At 54.8% G+C, this 20,866-nt stretch overlaps 3 protein-coding genes across 4 annotated transcripts in view; 1 reads left to right on the forward strand and 2 right to left on the reverse strand.

The window, feature by feature from the left end:
- The window catches only part of LOC117645709 (trithorax group protein osa-like), a 28,316-nt gene extending 24,499 nt beyond the window's left edge, over positions 1-3,817 (reverse strand). Inside the window, exons 1-2 of the mRNA XM_034386048.1 lie at positions 3,633-3,817; positions 2,792-2,839 (exon numbers count right to left, since the gene is read on the reverse strand). The gene's annotated coding sequence lies outside the window, so the exon portion shown is untranslated. The remainder of the gene's footprint in view (positions 1-2,791; positions 2,840-3,632) is intronic.
- Positions 3,818-3,997: 180 nt separating this feature from the next.
- Positions 3,998-7,760, forward strand: LOC117654088 (syntaxin-5). Of its 2 annotated transcripts, none has more exons than XM_034400260.1 (6): positions 3,998-4,178; positions 4,627-5,060; positions 5,159-5,412; positions 5,501-5,695; positions 5,782-5,903; positions 5,977-7,760. In XM_034400260.1, the coding sequence occupies exons 2-6, from the start codon at positions 4,658-4,660 to the stop codon at positions 6,134-6,136; spliced, it is 1,134 nt and encodes a 377-aa protein (XP_034256151.1). In that variant the 5' UTR covers positions 3,998-4,178; positions 4,627-4,657; the 3' UTR covers positions 6,137-7,760. The 2 variants fall into 2 exon arrangements, with proteins under 2 accessions (XP_034256151.1, XP_034256152.1); XM_034400261.1 differs by lacking the exon at positions 3,998-4,178 and adding an exon at positions 4,285-4,308.
- Positions 7,761-9,362: 1,602 nt separating this feature from the next.
- LOC117645722 (nuclear transcription factor Y subunit beta) lies at positions 9,363-14,427 on the reverse strand. Its single transcript, XM_034386076.1, has 10 exons — positions 14,295-14,427; positions 13,021-13,139; positions 12,815-12,919; positions 12,188-12,491; positions 11,742-12,101; positions 11,518-11,626; positions 11,111-11,196; positions 10,801-10,976; positions 10,426-10,510; positions 9,363-9,499 (listed from the first exon to the last, which is right to left on the reverse strand). Exons 1-10 carry the CDS (start codon positions 14,380-14,382, stop codon positions 9,363-9,365), a joined length of 1,569 nt encoding a protein of 522 aa, XP_034241967.1. The 5' UTR covers positions 14,383-14,427.
- Positions 14,428-20,866: the final 6,439 nt, after the last annotated feature.

Here is a 20,866-nt window from a genome sequence, read left to right on the forward strand (position 1 = left end):
TCATCAATCCGACAAACCTCTCCCTCTTTTATCGGATTCCCTCCGACCGGCCGCCCCGCGCCGCCCGCGCCTTCACAATGCAAGTCAGTGGGATTCCCCCCAGCGGCAGCCCGCCCCGCCCCGCCCCCCGGCCGCGCGCGCTGCCTACCTACAAGGAGGCCGAGGACAAGCCAAGCCGCCTCGCGACCAGCCTTTCATTTATTCATCCCGAGCGGATCCCTCGTGCATCGGCATCAAGGCGGGCGCACGCCGCGCACGCCGCGCACGCTTGCTCGCCCTCTCTCTCCCACACTGGTGGGGCGTCGCGTCCCGCACGGGTTCGAGAGAGAGAGAGAGGCCGAATCAGCCAGCCTTGTATCGGGGCCAATGTCTGGCCGCCTAGCGCCGCGGATGCAACAGCTGCAGCGCCAGTGCACGCCAGTGCAGTGCAGCGGGCTGACTTACAGTGGGGCGGGGCGGGGCGAGCAGTCCGCCGCCATCCGGCGCGTCCCAAATATACCGATACACCACCGAGACCGGCTGGGCCGTACTGCACTGCAAGGCACAGCCACGCACAGCCACCACTAAGCTAAACCGAGCGCTGACCTTCCACTACTAACCTGCCCTGGCCGCGGCGTGCGGCGCACAGTGGGCCGGAAGACCGGTGCAGGCGGCCAAAACTCTAGACGCGTTTTGAGCTCCAGAGTCGCTTAGATGGGACTCGAATCGAACGTGTGACCCCACCAATGGATTGCTCTCCAAACGAGGAATCTGTTGGAGGGGTCATACGCTCCGTTCGAGTCCCATCTAGCGACTCTAGGGCTAAAAACGCGTCTAGGATTTTGTCCACCTGCGCCGGTCTTCCGGCCCACTGTGCGTTCGTGCTGCGTGGTGCACTCGCATTGCCGGCACGCGCTTTGCACCCCTCCCCTCCCCCTTTCCCTCTCATCAATTATTCGCACGTCGTTAACTCGGCGCCGCCGTTATTCGCAGTCTTTCCCGTCCGAATTAACGACCGCCAGTGCAACGCTCGGCCCGCGGGGTTCTGTCTCGCTCGCACGACTCGCGCGCCCCGCCCCGCGGCGAACATACTGCACACGGCCACGACGCGGCCGAAGTTCGGCCTGCATCAGCGAAGCATCAGCCCTCCGCGGGGCCAGGGTCGCCAGGGTTCGACTGCTGCTCGCGCGGCGCCTTTGTTTTGTTTGGAAACAAAGCGGGGGGAGGCTCCGCGCCGCGGGTTGCCTTCGTGCCTACACGAGGCCCACTATGCCTACCCACGCACGACGGATCGAACACCTTCCACAAGCCGCCCACTTCCATTTCCAAAAACAAAAGCACGACTTCGAAACAACAACAAGGGGCTGTCGGTGCATCCCGGTGCACTCCCTGGGACTCACCCCGGCACGGGGAGCAACCCCTGCTCCAGGTCAACAAGCTCGCCGGCTGCGCTGGGCCAAGGTGTGGCCTTGGACTGGGCCTCGGCGCCCTCGGCTGGGCCTGCACGGTGCACGCTAGAGCACGCTGGAGACCACCACTGCAGGGACACTGTAGGGACGCGGCAGCCTCGGCGCCGTGCAACCCGCGGACTACGACTACTCCATGCACGCCACCGCGCTGGCTGGGCTGGGCAGGCTGGGCCGCCGAGCTCCTGGACGGGGAGGGGGCGGCCCGGGGGCGGGCTGGGGGCGGCGCGAGGCGCGAGGCGGCGGTGCCCCCGCCCCCACCCCCGTACGGCGCAAGGGGTCGCAGCCCCGTCCACCGGGCCCCTGCCGCCCCCGCCGCCTCAACAGACGCCCCGCAGCCCACTGACCCAATTTCGACAGGCGTCCCCGCCGCCCAGGCAGCCCGCCACGGGGACTAGGGCACGGGACTGGTCGGGTCGGGGTGGCCTGGTCCGGGCGGCCTGGTCCGGGCGGCCTGGTCCGGGCGGCCTGGTCCGGGCGGCCCGATTCCGGGCAGGTCGGCCAGGAGGGTACGGACTGCGGACAGCACCCCGGGTGGGGTACCCGCGAGGCGGGGTGGCGGGCTGGCGGTGGGTGGGGGCGCCACGAGTACCAGCGTGTAACTCGTGGCCGCGCCGCCCCTGGCCGCCCTGCCCCAGAAGTGGCACTGGCTCAGGGGGCGGCACACCAACTTGCCCACTGCTTCGGGGACCTCGGGGCCAAGGAGTGGCAGCACTGCTCTGGGGACGGCAACACTCGCAGCTTCCAGAAGAGGGTCTCGATCTCGATTCGAGACTGTGGGGCTGGGTCCGTCAGGGAAGCCCAGGGAAGACCTCGGCGTCGGCGTCCCGCGGGACGGGGGCCTGGGGGGCCTGGCCACCAGACCGCCGCGCACCAGCGCACACTCACTGAACCCACCTGACAAGCATCAGACTAGCTGACCACTGGGAATGCTAAGGCCCAGCGCATCAAGCCCAGTTCAACATTTTTGGGATTCCGAAGCAAATTTGGAAATGTACTCGTAAACTCATTCATAGTTGTCCCCTTAAGAGAAAAGAACCCCAATATTCCACCCGAGCAAAATTTTCAGTAATTTGATTTAATGGTATAGCAATGCATTGCTGTCTGAAGACTCCTGCCGAGGTCGTATAGCCCACGGGACGGGGTATTCCCTCCATGCCCACAACAAGGCCGCCAATTGCAATAAAAACATGGAAACAAGCGGTTGGAAGCTGATGAAAGCCCCTGGACCTGAATGACTCCCTCGTCAGATAGTCTCCCATGCTTTTATGCAAAGTATACAGATGGTTTTCAAATCGTTTTCCTGCTAAAAGGACTCGTGTTCTATAAAAGTAAGAGGAACTCACCTACAGGCTGCAGAATGGTAAGCAATGCAGCTTCAGCACCAATTACATCTGAAAGAGAAAGGAGGAATATTATTATAACAATAAAGCCAAAGCAGCAAATAGAAAAGAAAAAAAATTGTCACTTCATTCATTTTTGACGCATTCATTCGTCCATTCATTCATTCACTCATTCAGCAAATGTTCAGTAAACATTCTGGGGACAACGTCAGTAACTACAAAATAAAAGGGAATTGCAAAAATAATCATCAAACGCTATAGGAGTTCGTATAAATAAAATGATGTACTGTACTAGTCGTTGGCAAGGTTTCTTCGTACATGACAACAATGACAATTTAAACATAATCGTGATATTAGTAAAATGGGTAGTGAAAAGCCATAACGAACCAAACAGAGTTAAACGCTCAATGGAACTGAGGGAATGGTAAACAATGACCACCTCATCCAGACGACAAACACAAATGATATTTTGGTCCCATCACAGAGTTTGACAGCGTAACCTATCAACCCCCACTGGAAACAAACCCATCTGCGTCTCGACTATCCAGTCACAGCTGATTCATGCAATCAGAGCAGTAGAGACGGGATCGAAGACCGGGGAGAAGCCAGCCGAAGAGGAAAACTTTGGGCAATGATGCCACAAACCCGCACTGACAGGGGGTGGGACTTGGCGACGGTTCGCGGCCCAATGTCATGGAGTTGCCGAGCCGCGCGGCTGCTTGTTTGGCTCCGGGGCGGACGGTCCGGCCGAAACGAACAGCAGACGCTGCTCGCTTTGAGTTTGGAGGTAGCCATGTTCAATCCGATGGCCAGGTAGGCGGGTAGGCTGGCTTGGGCCCCTTACCTTCCCGTGTCGGCGATCCAGCCAGCCCCAGCGATGTCCCCGCGACCGCCAACTCAATCGAACAGCCCGGAGCGTCCGCACTTCCACAAAGTCTTCAACAAAAACACCAACGTTATTCTCCCACACAGCCAAGTGCGAGCGGGCTTGCAGAGCAACGGCCGCAACAGAGCTAATTTTAACTACAAACTCAAATCACCTTTCCCTACCTGATCGGCAAGTGTTTTTGTTTCTAGTTCTCCCTGCGGCCGCACGGGGGTGCTGATTCCAGCCCTGTTCAGTGAACGAAGCGCCAAGTTTGACCAGCAGCGACCGGCGAAGATATTTTGCCTAGGCCCGTCAGCTTCGTCTCTGCATTGGCTGGCAGCGGGGCTGCCTAGGCTAGACAAACAGATCTAGGCTAGACAGGTTTCAGCTGGACATGCCCTGCTCCGATTGGTTGTCTGCGGCGTCGTCTGTCTTCTGTTTTGATTCGGCTGAGTTGAAAGTTGGGGTGTTGGATGGCTGATGCTGATGACGTACGTTGCCTCCTGAAAGCTGTCACTGAAGGTAAACTCCTTGCAATTTCTTTCCCCGTATGTTTGTGTTTCTAGCCGTTTGGGGTGTGGGTGAAAGGGACCAGCTGGGCTTCCATAACTTCACTGAGGAAGATGTGTGCCATCTGGATCCTGTGACCTCCGTCAGTTTAGCCCAATCAAGGACCTTTTGCTTTCGAATATTAATGCCTGCTTGGCGAAATCATTGGGGGTCATTGCTTAAGTCCGTAATTCTGCATATAACTGCGCTGTCGCTTCTTCTATTCGGCACAAAACCTTTGACAAATTTGCTGGACACTCTCAACTTGGCTAGGTTATGTTTGTCTTTTCATTGCATCATGAATGTTTACTCTGACATGGAGGGGGCATTAACTTCTCCATGACGTTTGGTCATTCATGTCTGTTCATTGGAAATATATTATCGGGTTGCCCTCTAAATGTTCTCACGGTTGGTGTTTCAGGTTCTAGGCCATCAGCTGTTCATATGAACCAATGACGGCAAGACGTCGCAGAGGGGGCTCAGAATCGGAACAGGCCCCACTTATTGTAACAGGAAGTGCCTCCTATGCTAACGGTGGATCCGGATTCTCCTCCTCGACATTTACTCAGCATTCAGCCCATCATGTGGAAGATTCAGGCTACGGCCTAGACAGTGCTCCTTTTGGAAACGGAACTGTACCTGCATTTAACCCAGCCATGACGTCACGTGATAGAAGTAATGAGTTTGCCAGTGCGGTCAGGTCTCTGCAGGGACGCCAAATCATCCAGGCATCTCAAGCCAGAGATCCAAGGAAAGCACGACACATTCAGAGCTATGCAGAGTTTATGATGATTGCTCGGACCATTGGTAAAAACATTAGCAGTACCTACTCAAAGTTGGAAAAGCTAACCCTGCGTAAGTATAAACTAATTGTCTACTGTCTAGGCAAGTTTGCTTGCCCCTGTGCTTGCTTATCACTTGCTTAACTCATGCTCTTTTCTGACATTTTTCAGTTGCCAAACGTAGATCACTTTTCAATGACAGGCCTACAGAGATACAAGAGCTGACTTACATTATCAAAGAAGATCTGGGCAGTCTGAATGGACAGATTGCAAGACTGCAAGAGGTGGCCCGCAACCAGCGAAGATCCCAACAATCAGGGAGAGACCATCTCTTATCGCACTCATCAAGTGTGGTCTTAGCTCTGCAGTCCAAACTCGCATCCATGTCTTCAGATTTCAAAAATGTTTTAGAAGTTAGAACCGAGGTATGTCAAACTTTAACAGTTCTGAAAAACAAAAGAAGAAACAATGTTCTTGACAGAAATGACCAAGTTAAATTTAATTTATTTTCAGAACCTGAAGCAGCAAAAAACCAGAAGAGACCAATTTTCTCAAGGCCCATTATCAAGCTCTCTCCCACCCTCCGCACTTTCTGGACATCATCATGGCTCTGTTCTTTTATCTGAAGAACAAGTTTCAATCGACATGGAAGAGGGAAGTCCGTTACTCCCTCCGACTCAAAAGCAGGCTATGATTTATGATGAAACGGTATGTGCGAATGATTGTTCTCTTAAGTGGTTTCATATTGCTTGAAAAAAATCAGCTAATGATTATCTGGATTGCAATGGTTTCAGGACAACTACCTTCAAAGCAGAGCAGAAACAATGCAGAACATTGAATCAACCATAGTAGAATTAGGAGGAATTTTCACACAGCTTGCTACAATGGTGAAAGAGCAGGAAGAAATGGTTGAAAGGTAACTTTGATTTGATCAGGTTGCTGTAGTTGTTCTCAACTCAAACCCTAATAATTTATTTCTCTTTTTCCAGAATTGATACCAATGTACAAGATGCTGAACTCAATGTTGAGGCAGCTCATGGAGAAATTCTGAGATACTTCCAATCAGTCACATCAAATCGCTGGTTAATGATAAAAATATTTGCAGTTCTTATATTTTTCTTTATCTTCTTTGTTGTATTTTTGGCATAAATTATCCTCTCTTGTCTGTTTGTCAAACATGCCGTGGTTTCAGTGCAGCAAAAGAAGTTATCACTGATCAGTTACCAATAGATAGTTGTCTCTTTATTTGGTCATCACAGGTCTGTGGAAGCAATGGTTGTTTAAAGCATGATAAGCAGTACTCCAATTCAAAGTTCAATATATTTTTCTCACTTTTCCAATTTTTAAGAGTATTGCTGTCTGAATATTGTTTATCAAGGCACAGATATTTATACCTTGAGTATGACACAATAAATTTGATGTTAATGTTGCTGCTCACTTTTGAAATTTTAAAACCTAAAACATAATTAATGTATGAGTAAGACTTTGCAGACTTGTCAGACTTGTACTGTGCAAGAAATTTGTGTGATTATTGTAATTTGACAGCATCCTGGATGTCTTTACAAGATCTTTATATTTTGTACATGTTATATGGTAATTGTACAATCTGAATAGAGTTGGTAGACTTCCAATGTTTTACTCTTTCTATATCATATGCTATGAATACTAGTAGGTATATTTTTTTAAACCTGAATATTATCTTTTATTTACTAAGAACCAAACATCTTTGTTTGACTTGCCTGTGGTTATGTTTTCTCCTTTTATATAGAACTTCAATATATTATTATTGTTTGTTGTTTATAAAGTTCCAATTTATGCAAACAGCAGTTTCAGTTTTTATGCTGCTTTGATATTCTTTGCAATAACATTCAATTTCCTTAGTGCAAGGTCTCCTCTCTCTTCTTGGTTGTCCATACTCTGGATCTTTGCTAGTTGTTAGTGCACTTCACATACCGTTTGTGGTTGGCCACTGCAGGTCTCTGGTCCTTCCATCAGGAACTTTAGTAAATGATTACTGCCCTTTTATGATCATTCCATATCTGTTGAATGTTCATGTGTAGAATAAACTGTTGCCTTTATCATTTTGATTGTTGTGGATTTTTTGTACATAGTGCAACATCTCAGTTTGGAAACTGAAATGAGTATCAATGAGTTGTGTCCTCAACTACCCCCTCCCCTTTCCAGCCGTGTAGCTATCCTATTTCTTGTATTGTGTTTAAATGTGTTCCAGTCTTTTGATAGAATTTTGTGTTATCATTCCTACAACTTTTTTTGGGTCTAGTATTTGTAACGTGATTTTTTGTTTTCATGCCTCACATACTAAGTGTGCCAAGAAAGTCTGATTATGGTGAATTTCTGAAGCCTCACTCAATGTACTATATGTTAAGTACAGGTACAGTGATATTGCACTATTGAAGACTGAAATGCATGGCCCATCATCTTTGATCCAGCAAAATTTATAAAATTGTGTCATTCGAATTGGGCAGAGAAGGTTGTGGAAGAAGACTGTCATGCGGTACAGATTTTAAATTGTACAGTAGCTTGAGAGCTGTTTGTTATTTGTTTACTCAGCTGGGCTGAACTCTTATGGATATCTGTACCTCACTCGAATCCTACATGTTTGAAACAACTTTGAATCATGGAAGTGCCTACTATCTGTATTTGTATTGCTATTTTACTTACATAATGAATGAAGTGTTATTTGGTCCTGAAAGATGATACCATGATTTCATGGGAAAGTGTTACCGTCAAATAAATAGCACATACAAGTTGATTGATTGTGTTAAATGCATTTATTAGTGCCACCCTGCAAAAAAAAAAAAAATCCTTTCTCTCTCTCTTCATTCAGTTTTAATTTTTAAAACAATGTGGCATGATATGTTCTGCCACACAATCAGTCACAGTTTGTTTGAGGCACAACTGTTGTGGAAACAGCAATATTTGCCATGACAATTTGTAAGTAATATTAGAATATGGCAAATGACGTAACATTTTAATTTCAGAACACTAAACAGTAAACTTATTGGCCATTGATACACAAGATACAAATTTTGTACAAGTAGTATGTGCTTGCATTACAAGCATTAGGGCATGAAATTTCACATCCTTCCCTAAATATAAACTAGTCACCATTTAATTTTCTTACTAAAGAGAGTTCATGAAATTTTGAGAAGATTATGGAAACTCGAGTCCTGAATGAGAGCATGATGTTTTGGGGGAAACTCTGCAGCTGCAGTCTTAATCTGACAAAATCTTTTACTTCTACATGAAAAAATATGCCAAGAAAATAACATGAGATGAAAGTGAAAGTTACTGCCCCAAGATCCCCTGTGTGTTTTACATGCACATATTAGAAATTTACTTTCTGTTCCAAAACCACCTACTAATATTTACAAGGAAAAACAGCATTTATTCTTAAAAACTAAACTGAGTGGGTTGAGAGTGTTTCTGATCACCTACTCTGACTCACCTGTACATCGGAATTTACAAATTGAAAAGTATTCCTATTGTCATTTTTTTTCCTGAAGGAGTACCATTTTCAGTGAATACATCAGAATCAAATCAAGTGATATGAAACTGAAAATTTTTGGATAAACCTTGAGAGGAGGGCGCCCTCCTCTCAAGGATAAACTTTGCCTCATACAGGATGTTTTACTTCCAATTTAATATCTACAATGTCTTTGAAATTTTATACAAAACAGATACAACATTAAAGCTAGTGGAACGAATAACAGGTCTTTGCTAAATTACAAAATTAGTTACATATCATTCAGTCAATTGGGAAGAATTCCACAGTTTAAGAGGAACGCCAAGTCTACAAACTATCCTCTTGAATAAAATGAAACACCTCGGTCAGGTTCTCCAGAAAACACATCATCTCTGTATGAGTGGGGTAACTTGGTCTTAAAGTTAGGATCTTAATCTTGAACGCGTAGATACAGGGTGGAGCTTGGGAATAAGGAGCTTAACCGATTTGTGACATAGCTTTGTTACATGTACAGAGCAGAACACAACAGCACTTAAGTCACAGGTGACACCGTCTGGCTTGGTGGCTTTCTCAGGTATGTAAGTAAGAGGGAGTTTATTCGCCAAGGAAAACAGATGGCGCAACCGAGTGACATTCGACCCTGGCTGGTTTGGGGCAGACATGAACTTAGCTCGCGCTCCACCACGGATCGCTCACTCCATTTAGAAACGCATTCCCCGTCCAGTGCGTCGCTGTGTCGCCACACCAATCCACACAAAGCAATCACCGCCAGTCAAATCCGGAGGGATCTCCTAGACATGTCAAACCGAAACCAGTCTCATCGCACAATCAAGAAAATGCACTTCTCTGAGTGGAACTGGGACTCCCTGTCCTACCCAGGGAAGCCCCTCACAGGTACATCCCGTTGACCAGGTAGTCGGCGTCGTGGGCGTACTGCGACTGTCCGCCGCGCCGCAGCATCCTTCGCTTGATGACGCGCACCCGGCAGACGATCACCACCAGCATGAGGGACGTCAGGATCATGCCTGGAACACGGTCGAGTTCAAGACAACGTGAGGACGCTGCGGAGTGAGGCCATGGCGGGGCGGGCCCGAAAGGCAGAAGATCAAAGGCAGACGTTAATCGCAATAGCATCGCATGGCGGCACGAACGCCGTGCGGGCAGGCCGTCCCGCCGGCAGGCCTGCCTGCGGGACGGCCTACTCGCACGGCTCCGTAGTGGGCCAGAAGACGACGGCGGCCGTAACTCTACACGCGTATTGAGCTCCAGAGTCGCTAAACAGGACTCTCCTCGTTCGGAGAGCAATCCATTGGTGGGGTCACACGTTCGGTTCGAGTCCCATTTAGCGACTCTGGAGCTCAAAACGCGTCCGGGATTCTGGCCACCTCCACCGGCCTTCTGGCTCACTGAGCGCCGCCATTCTCTTCCCTCACCGAGAACGAGGGAGATGATGGCGCCCTTGGGGCTGACGGTAGGCCCGTCCACCACGTCCGACAGCATGGCCATCTCGGCGCGCACCGCCTGCTCGTCCGCGTCGCCCTCGCCGTCGCCGCCCTTCTTGGCGCCGCTCCGCAACGCGGGCTTCGACGCCGTGCCTGTCTTGTTAGACGCCGCGGGTTGACCTGTCAACAAAATTATGTTAAACATTTTAAATTTACTGTCTAAAATATCCTTGGTTGAGGCCTTTACCTACCCGCTGTCTGGTTGGTGACTGCAGCGGCCGGTGGCAGCGTCGTCACCTTCGCAAGTTCCAGCTGCTTTTTGACGGAGTTGGCCTTGTCGGCAGGCCGCGGCCGCGGCGTGGGGGCGGGCGAGGGCGCGGGGGCGGCGGAGGCGAAGGCGGAGGCGTTGTTCGCGGGGGCGGCCGGCGCGGGCGTGGGGGCGGCGGGACGCTGGAAGGCGGGCGGCGCGGCGCCTCCCCCTTGGCCGCCCCCTTGGCCGCCGCCCTGGCCCTGTTGCCGCGGGGGCTGCTTCTCGTAGGGCACCGAAGTCAAGTCCGCCTCCAGCCTCCGGCTGCCGTCCTCCCCCTGTAGTCCCTGGACGAAAATGATAAAGTGGCGATGGTGGGATTCGAACCCTCGCACAATGGGCTAGAAGACCGGTAGAGGTGGTCAAAACTCTAGACGCGTTTTGAGCTCCAGCGTCGCTAAAAGAGACTCGAACTGATCGTGTGACCCCACCAATGAATTGCTCTCCGAACGAGGAATCCACTGGTGGGGGTCACACGTTCGGTTCGAGTCCTGTTAAGCGACTCTGAAGCTCAAAACGCGTCCAGAGTTTTGGCCGCCTCCACGGGCCGGGCCACGGCCTCGGCGACGGCACTCACCGCGCGCGCCGGGTTGCCCATCTGCAGGCGGCTCTCGGCGCCTTGGCTGCCGCCGTCCTCGTAGAAGTAGTCGTTGCCGCCGTACTGGCCGCCGTACGACGGGGAGCCGCGCAGTGGACCCGCCGGACCCGCCTGCCCCGCCTGGCCGGCACCGGCGCGGAGCGGCGTGTAGTCGTCTGCAAGAGCGACAAGCATGAGACACCGCTTCACTCTCAGCCGCACGCATGGTGTCACGACATTTGCAGACGTTGAGTGGCCGCAGCCTCCAATCTGGCTGTGGCTTGGGCGCCCAAGGCCTCCCCCAACGCACCTGACTGACGCCCCGGTCCGCCCTGCTGGTTGTAGTATGGGTTGTTCTGCCCGGGGCCCAGCATCGAGTCTCCGTAGCCCGCTCCGCTGTGCGACAGTGTAGGGCACGCGTTAGAGAGACAAAAACGGGCTGCGCACTTTGTACTGTACCGCTGTAATGGGCCAGAAGACCGGCGGAGGCGCACAAAACTCCAGACGCGTCTGGAGCTCCAGAATCGCTGAATAGGACACAAATTGAACGTGTGACTTCATCAATGGATTGCTCATTCGGAAGCGATCCATTGGTGGGGTCACACGTCCGACTTGAGTCCTATTCAGCGATTCTGGAGCTCCAGACGCGTCTGGATTTTTGACCGACTCCACCGGTCTTCTGGCCCACTGCGGTACGCGTAGTGCACGACTTGGTACCTGTTCTGGAGCTCCTCGCCGCCGTACACCTGGTGTGGGTGGTTGTGCATGCGGTAGTGGTCGCTGTCCAGGACGCCTCCTTTGTGGGTAAAGATGTGGCTGTTGTGTTCTGCAAAATTCAGGGTTTGCCTAAGTTACTTGAAAAAAGTAAAATAATTCCTAACAAAAAAAAGCACAACTTTTTTTTTCTCTTTTTAATTTGGTATTTGAGTGTTGGAGCGTACCTCCTGCTCGGTAAGGGTTGGCGCCGCTGTCCCACTGGTTGACCTGGTTGACGCCCACCCTGGCCACGGTGCCGGTCCGCTGGAACAGGGGGATCTGCTGCTGTTGTTGCTGCAGCTGCTGTTGTTGTTGTTGCTGCAGCAGCAGCTGCTGTTGCTGCAGGAGGAGTTGTTGCTGTTGCTGCAGCGCAGCCGCCATGTCCTGCTGCTGCTGTTGTTGTTGCTGCTGCTGTTGTTGTTGCTGCTGCTGCTGGGGCTGCTGCTGGACGGGCAGCTGCTGCTCCTGTTCAGGCTGGGAGGGAGCACGGGGAGGGGACGGCGGTTGCGGCCTCAGTGGCGTCTGTGACTGCACTGCAGTTGAATCTGCGACAGTTGGAACCAATACTCGTTGAACGATCTATCCTAACCAAGAATTTTCAGGAAATGAGTGGGCGATTTGGCGTAGTGACCTGTCTGGTGGGCCGCCGCCATGACCCCCTGCATCCTGCCGCCCTGTTGCTGCGGTAGCTGCGGTAGCTGCGGTAGCTGCGTGAGCTGCCCCAGCTGGTCGGACAGTGACATCTGGGGCGCCTCCACGCTCTGCTGCGGCTGCTGCTTCTGCTGCGGCTGCGCTTGCAACTGCTGCGCCTGCTTCTGCAGCTGCTGCTGCTGCTGCTGGGCCCAGGTCCAGGCGTTGTAGGCGTTCAGGGCCTGCTCCGTCTGCTGCGGGGCCGCGGCGTGCTGCTGCTGCAGTGGTAGGAGCTGTTGCTGCACCTGCTGGCAGAGTCGGGCATAGCCCCGTCTCGTTTACCTGTCTGCCCCGATTCGTCTATTTTCAATTATAGCGGGCTCACAGTGGGCCGGAAGACCGGCGCAGGCGGACAAAATCTGGACGCGTTTTGAGCTCTAAAGTCGCTGAACAGGACTCGAAGCGAACGTGCGACCCCATGGATTAATTCCTCATTCGGAGAGCAATCCATTGATGGGGCCACACGTTCGGCTCGAGTACTTTTTAGCGACTCTGGAGCTCAAAACGCGCCTAGAGTTTTGACCGCATCCACCGGTCCCCTGGCCCACTGTGGGGCTGCTGGACCGACCTTGAGGTCCGCCATGGAGAGCACGGGGTACTGCTGCCGCTGCTGGTCCCGCAGGTCCATCAACTCCTGGGCGTGGATGTGGGAGTCGCCAGCCGCCTCCTCCACCTAACAAAAAAGAATCATCATTGAACACATTGGGGACGGATTTGAACCTATAATAGTCAGATCCCGAAACAAGCGCGCTAGCCGCTCGGCTACGCGGCTACCTTAGCGTTGGCGCCGATCCTGCCGTTGGCGCCGACAGCGATACCGGTCATGACCCGGCTGGCGTCGGGCCTGCCGAAGGTCGAAGCATCCCCGCCGAGCAGGCCAGGTGAGGCCGGCGCTGTCGTGGAAAAGTCACAATTTGAATTTTAGAATATTGAAATTCGAATTTGTAAACCAATACAGTTTTAGAAATTTAATATCACTACCATTCAGGCTCGGACTGGCCCCCAAAAGGCCCCAGCGGATAAGACCGCTAAAGGCCCCCGATCATCATTATGTTTTTACCCTTCATGACCAACTTTGTGAGGCTACCGCTCCCAAACTAGTTGCGGTCAATAGCCTTCCCGATACAGGGCATGAAAGCGTAGGGTCTTAAGAATACTAGGGCGTCGAGGGAAGCCTTTTACGGCAACTACATTGGACATAGTGGCCGCCCAAAGTCAGCAAAATCGGCAAATTTCCGAGATTCGACCACTTTTTGACCAACTTGGTCGGAAAATCGTTGCGGTCAAAGCCAAAATCGTTGTGGTCAACGTCTTCCCGATACAGGGCATGAAAGAGTAGGGTCTTAAGAATACTAGGACGTCGAGGGAGGCCTTTTACGGCGACTAGATTGGACACAGTGGCCACCCAAACTCAGCAAAATCGGCAAATTTCCGAGATTCGACCACTTTTTGACCAACTTGGTCGGAAAATCGTTGCGGTCAAAGCCAAAATCGTTGTGGTCAACGTCTTCCCGATACAGGGCATGAAAGAGTAGGGTCTTAAAAATACTAGGACGTCGAGGGAGGCCTTTTACGGCGACTAGATTGGACACAGTGGCCACCCAAAGTCAGCAAAATCGGCAAATTTCCGAGATTCGACCACTTTTTGACCAACTTGGTCGGAAAATCGTTGCGGTCAAAGCCAAAATCGTTGTGGTCAACGTCTTCCCGATACAGGGCATGAAAGAGTAGGGTCTTAAGAATACTAGGACGTCGAGGGAGGCCTTTTACGGCGACTAGATCGGACGCAGTGGCCGCCCAAAATCAGCGAAAACGGCTACTTTCGGAGGTTCAGTCACCCTTTTTTTGACCAACTTTGAGACGTTACTGGTCCCAAACCCGAAGGCCCCGGCAGATTTTTCTGCCTGTCTGCCCTGGCCAGCCCGAGCCTGCTACCATTTTATAAATGTAAATCAAGTTCAACAGAAAACTGGAAAACAGTCAAATGATGCACACCCACAGGAAAGAAAACAAAGAAGGGGCGGTATTCGAACCCGCGCCAGACTCACCCTGCGTGACGGGGCAGTTGAGCTCGTCGGAGCCGTCGCTACACTGGGGGATGCCGTCGCACTGGTTGTACACGGCGATGCACTCCATGGAGGCGGTGCGGCAGCGGAACTGGATGGTCGACGGGCAGGGCGCGGGCACGCCGACGACGCCGGGGCCGCCGGCCACGCCCAGCGCCGGGGCCGCGCCGCCCTGGACGCCGCCCTGGACGCCGCCCTGGACGCCGCCCTGGCCCGCCAGGCCTGCAACACAACGGAGCGCGTTCCCTCGAGGCTTCAGCTTTTCTGGAGAATAGAGGCGGACGGGACGGATCCGCGTGCCCATTTCCATTTAAGAGACTCCTCAGTGGGCCAGAATGCCGGTGGAGGCGGCCAAAACTCTGGACGCGTTTTGAGCTCTAGAGTCGCTAAGCAGCGTGTGGCCCCACCAATGGATTCCTCGTTCGGAGAGCAATCCACTGGTGGGGTCACACGTTCGGTTCGAGTGCCATTTAGCGACTCTGGAGCTCAAAACGCGTCTGGGATTTTGACCGCCTCCACCGGTTCTGGCCCACTGTGCAGCGCGCTTGCTGCCTTGTCTTGTTTTCGTCGGGCACGGCGCGGCGGTGCGGCGGTACGGCACGCCGCGAGACCGCGCGGCCACGTGACCCCATTTGCCTGTTCCCGCGGGCTTGCTGAGCCTTGCTCCCCGCGGCCGCGCGGCCCGCTCCAGCATGAGAGGCTCCAGCATGCCGGCCGAGAGCCGTTTTCGTCGCTCTGTCCCTCTCGCACTCGCGGGCGTCGCGTATGGGCGCGAGAGAGGCAGAGCGGCGAAGACGACTCTCGGTATCATCCTTCAGGACACGCCCCGGCCGAGCCTCCACAGCCGAAGCTCCAAGTAGAACCATTCTCAACTACCAAAAAAAAAAAGTTGTTGGCAGTGGTGAGTCCTTCCAGCTCTCCAGTAAGGCTCCAGGCTCTCCGACTCTCCTCGGCGATCTGCAAGTCTGCCTGGCAGGACTCTCCGGCATGATGCCGAACCTCCGGAACCATGACTGCGGCATTCTCCAGCATCGCTCCAGCAGTCTGATTCCGAGTCGTATTCGTCGCTCTGCCTCTCTCGCACCTACACGGGACGCCCATGAGAGCGAGAGAGACAGAGCGACGGAAAGGACTCTCGGAATCCGTCTGCTGGCTGCCTCCAGGCTGCCTCCAGGCTGCAGTGCGCTTTCCAGCACAGCCCGCTCCAGGTCCTCCAGGCCCTCCAGGCCGCAGATTTGAACGTCAGGCCCCATCTGCGCCCTCATCTCGCGCACGACCTCAGCCGCCAGCGGCCGCCAGGTTGGCTGTCCGTCTCCCTCGCACGCTCGGGGCGGCACGGGGCGGCACGGGGCGGCACGGGCGGCACGGGGCGGCCCGCAGGGGCGCGAGAGAGACAGAGCGACTCAGCCAGCAGCGCATTCCGAATCCAGACATGTCTCTCGCGGAAACTGGAACAGCAACAAGAGTCTCTCCCGCGCTCCACGTCCGCCGCACGTCCGCGGCCACGGCGTCCACGACGGTGACCTTCACGGCGGCGGCTGGGATAATACGCGGGGCGGCCCTTTCCAAAGGGTGGCTTCAATTAAGCCAGATTCTGCCGTCGTGCCGGGCTCGCCGCTCGGACCGGCGCGGCACGGCACGGCGCGGCACGGCGCGGCACGGCGCCCCCGCAGTCGCGTGCAGCGGCGTGGGACCGCGAGGCCGAGGCGGGCCGCCGCGAGGCCTTGGTCAACCTGCCAGTGGCTCCGTCAAGCGATTCGGGGCTCCGGGAGAGAGAGAGAGAAGGCTAGAGGTGAACGGGCACCGCATCATTACAGTGTCAGTGGTGCCAACTGTTTAGCGGCAATTAAAACAGATAGCAGCCGTACGCCAACTGGGGCAGTCGGGCTGGGGTGGTCCAGCCTGACTGATGGTGAGCAGTCGGACAGACAGACAGAGAGACAGGCAGACCGTGTGTGTGTTTGTTTTCGAGAGAGCCGGGTGCAATCGTGATCCGAAAGTAAAACCTTTGTCGAGCCGCACAAGGGGATTATCCTGGTGGAGCTGGCGCGTGTCGCCGTCCGTCGAATCGCGTGCCCGGAGCCCCGGAGTTTCCGGAGGAAGTCTCGTCGCCTCCCGGCGCGGGCGGCGGAGCCCTCCATGCCTCCATGCCGGCAGCTGTCGCATCCGGAGACTGCAGGACGCCTGCAGGACGCCTGCAGGACGCTTCCAGGACGCGACCTCCTCCCCCCCCTCCCCCGCCACGCTCTGGTCACCCCACCCTGTGTTTGCCCTTCCGCCATCGGCCTGTCTTTCTTTCCCGCATTTCCTTCAAATTGGAGGAACAAAATTTTTCATAAAAAAAATCGCGAGTCATAACCCTCTTTTTTTCCGGCCCCGGTTACAGCAGTTTCCCGCCTTGCCGGTGGCTGTCGCCGCGATTCTGGTGTTGTTTTTGTCCGTCTTCCCGAATCCGGGCCGGCCGGGCCGCCGCAGTGAGTTCACAGGTCACGGCGTCGCGGCTGCCGCGACTGACAATAAGGCCGTTTCGTGGAAGTAGCGGCTTCTTTGCGGAGGTACACTCCGTTAGAAAAACAAAAAAACAAAAAACCGGCTTTGTTTCAGTTTTCCCATAGTGGGCGCGCGGGAATATGCGATGTCGTATCTTTTAATCGCTTCCGCCTAAATTAGGAAAATTCGGACCAGAAGCATTTTTCTGCCGAAAGCATTTTTATTTACCAAGTGCATTTTGTTTTTATTCTGTTTTTCCAACAGAGGACACCACAGCAACAGTGGGCCTTAAGACCTTCCCGAGGTACGGCATGAAAGAGTAGGGTCTTAGGAATACAAGGGCGTTAAGCGAGGCCTTCGACGGCCACTAGATTGGACGCGCTGGCTGCCCAGCGCCCAAAGTCGGCAAAAATTTGTGGGCGCGTTGCTACAGGACAACCGAGCTCCTAATTGAGTCACGTCGTCGTCCATCGTGGTGCTGCACTCCTACAAGCGCTACAAGCGTGCCGCCGTCCTCCTGTTACAGTGTCACAGTAGGACGCGTACACAAAGTACGTGACGCGTCATCTCTGCAGGGTCATCGCTCCAGCGCTCCAGGCCAGGACAGTGCCGGCACACACTGGAGGAGACACTGCACAGTGGGCCAGAAGACCGGTGGAGGCGGCCAAAACTCTAGACGCATTTTGAGCTCCAGAGTCGCTATAAGTCGCAAACCGTACGTGTGACCCCACCAATGGATTCCTCGTTCGGAGAGCGATCCATTGGTGGGGTCACACGTTAGGTTCGAGTCCCATTTAGCAACTCTGAAGCTCAAAACGCGTCCGGTATTTTTGACCGGAGCCTGCTGATGACACGAGCGTCCAAGTTTCCAAGTGCCACTCGACAGGCGCGAGCGTGCCCTGCTGCGATCTTTGCACACCCCTACATTGGGACAAGAAAGTTTTCCGACGGTCTGTCACTGCTGTCCGCACTCCACTTTTACCGTGCGAGAGAGATGACGAGGCTCCGCGTCCCTGAATGGGAATGGGCACCTGCCGGGGCCCGGCCGCTCGCCGTCTGTCTCCGTCCCCGTATCACCGTGACAACGCGTTGCCTGTCGCCGCGACTAACGGACTTCTTGCGTGGCTTATTCCCGAAAAAACAACATAAACAACAACACGACGAGAATGGTGTGTGAGTGCGCGCGGCTCCAGTGGGCCAGGCGGCGAGGCAAGGCGGTGCGCGGCCTAGGCCCGCAGCCCACCCCCGCGGCCGCGGAGTCCGCGCGGAGTCCCCGCTACGTGGGCAGGTACTGCAGGCGGGTTCCGAACGGCGTCGCCCCGTCTCCCTCGCACCAGCCTGGCTGCACGCGGGCCGCCGCCGCCGCGCGCGAGTGCGAGGGAGACGGGGGACGGCGGCGCGCCCGCACAGCCCGCACAGCCCGCGCAGCCCGCCGCGTCCGCGGCCAGGACCGGCGGCCGGGCCAGGACTGCCAGGACCAGTTCGTCCTCGGCACTTGCGCCCGTAGGTCGTCGACTCCGTGTTCGCTCAGCGCCGCTCGCTCGGGACCACTCGGGACTCGAGCTTTCGGTCCGCGCGTCGTCAGTGTGTGTCAGTGTGAGTGAGGGAGTGCGTGTGTGTGTCTGTGACGGCGTCGCCATGACGTCCAAGCTGCGGCGTGCCCCGCTGTTCACGTACAACGACATGGGGACCCGCTGCCTGGCCGCGTCCTTCGCCGGCGGCGCGCCGCCCCCGCGCACCCCGGTGGACACCACCCCGGTGGACACCACCCCGGCGCGCCGGCGCCCGGACCGCACCCCGGCCAGCACCCCGGACACCACCAGGCTGGATACGGACAGCACGGATACAGGGAGGCCCCGCCGCCCCCGCTGCCTTACAAGGTACTCGTCGACAGTGGGCCGGAAACCGGTGGAGGCGGCCAAAACTCTAGACGCGTTTTGAGCTCCAGAGTCGCTACAGGACTCGAACCGAACGTGTGACCCCACCAATGGATTGCTCTCCCAACGAGGATGGTCTATTTTCAAAAAGTTACACGTCAAATCGACTGAAAATATTAGTTCAATTTGGGCTTAATTTTCATTGGAAGCTCTCCTACTAAAAGAAAAAAACAGAACCAAGAAAATCAATCAAATTATGGTAAATTTGACTCAACAACTTTTTACAGTTTAGATACGTTGGTCTCGGTAGAGACTGTAAACAAAACTCGAATCCGACTCATGGCGGTAATGGGCGTTATGAAGAATGGCGTTTTCGAAAGGCGTTCTTGCGCCGCCGGGCATGCCCTGCAGGCTTCGGGCTGGTCAGGCTGCATCACGCTGGGGTGCGAGAGAGACAGAGCGAGGCAGCGCGGCGTGACAATTGCAACAGCGCGTCGAAGCCTAATGGTCTAATGGGGGTCCAGCACGGTCCAGGCTCCGGCCAGGCACAGCCAGGCAGAGCCGCAAGGCTGCAGCGCGGCGTGGCCCCAGGCCCTACGCCCCAGGCATCAGCCTGGAGAAAAGAAAGCTTTCGCAGTAGTGAGCGCCGCACAGTGGGCCAGAGGACCGGTGGAGGCGGCCAAAACTCTTGACGCGTTTTTGAGCTCCAGGGTCGCTGAACAGGACTCGAACCGAACGTGTGACCCCACCAATGGATTCCTCGTTCGGAGAGCAACCCATTGGTGGGGGGTCACACGTTCATTTCGAGCCCCGGTTAGCGACACTGGAGCTCAAAACGCGTCGAAAGTTTTGGCCGCCTCCACCGGTCTTCTGGCCCACTGTGCGCCATCCGGGCCCGGCGCTGCCCGGCACTGCCCGCCATGGCCCACACCAACTACTACTATATCCGACGCCTCACTCTCCTCCCCGCCTCTCGAATTGGAGCCCCGCTTCATTCGGCCAAGCCAACGACCCGGTCCCGGCGGCACCTGCTAACGATTCCGAGAGTCGTTTTCGTCGCTCTGTCTCTCTCGCACCCACACGGGACGCCCCAGGGATTGAGAGAGAGAGAGAGAGAGAGAGACAGAGCCACGAAAACGACTCGGATTCAGTCTGCTGGTGAGGATGCCGCTGGAGTGGCTGGAGGGACGTCAGTGACACCACGCGGCTGGACCCGACTGGAGTCGGCCGGTTCAATCAACTTTCCGCGGTAGGCCGCGGTTTTTTTTATAAAGAATCTTTTTAATAGCCGCCACTTCAGGGTGGGCGGTGCCCAAGGTCATCTGAAAGGTCATCGTAGAGCAAATTGTCCGAGTGCTTATCGTTGCCATCGCGGCGTGGGCGACAGTTTGCGGTGGCGGCGACGACGACGTTTCGAAAGGACACCGGTACACTCGGCGGGAAGCGAAGCACAGTGGGTTTGCCAGAAGACCGTTGGGGCGGTCAAAATCCCGGACGCGTTTTGAGATCCGTAGTCGCGAATGGGTGACCAACTGTACAAATGGATCGCTCTCGAACGAGGAATCATTGGTGGGGTCAAGTTGGTTCGAGAATTTTCCGACTTTTGAAGCTCAAAAGCACATGTGCGAGCAAACGGCCTGACTTGGGGATTGAAGCTCTGGCGCGCGGGCCCGCACGCTGAATGCAGGCGCGGGAATGTGGTCAAATTTTGTACAACGAATGTGGGAAGCTGTTCCCCCCTCGTCCGTAGTCGCTGAATGGGACTCGAACCGAACGTGTGACCCCATCAATGGATTACTCTCTAAACGAGGAACCCATTGGTGGGGTCACACGTTGGGTTCGAGTAGTATTTACCGACTCTGAAGCTCAAAACGCGAACCACTGTGCGAAGCCAGAAACGAAACGGCCGTGACTTTGGGGATTCGAACCCGCCTCCTGCGGCGCCGCGAGCCGGCACGCTGCCAATCAAGCCACGGGCGCGGCGAGTGTGATGAGCGCGGCGGGAAAGGAGGAAGCCATTGCGGCAACGAGGAAGAGCGCGGGCATGCGGCAGGGGCCGCGGAGGCCACGCCGGCGCATCTCCAGAAACAACGAAAAACCGCAAAAAAAGTCTCAGGCTCCTCCTCTCCTATTTGAGCGCCACAATGGTGCCACGGCACTGCCACGGGGCCGGCGCGCGCCGCGCAC

Source organism: Thrips palmi, unplaced genomic scaffold (genome assembly GCF_012932325.1).
Source record: "Thrips palmi isolate BJ-2018 unplaced genomic scaffold, TpBJ-2018v1 HiC_scaffold_10, whole genome shotgun sequence".
NCBI lineage: Eukaryota > Metazoa > Arthropoda > Insecta > Thysanoptera > Thripidae > Thrips > Thrips palmi.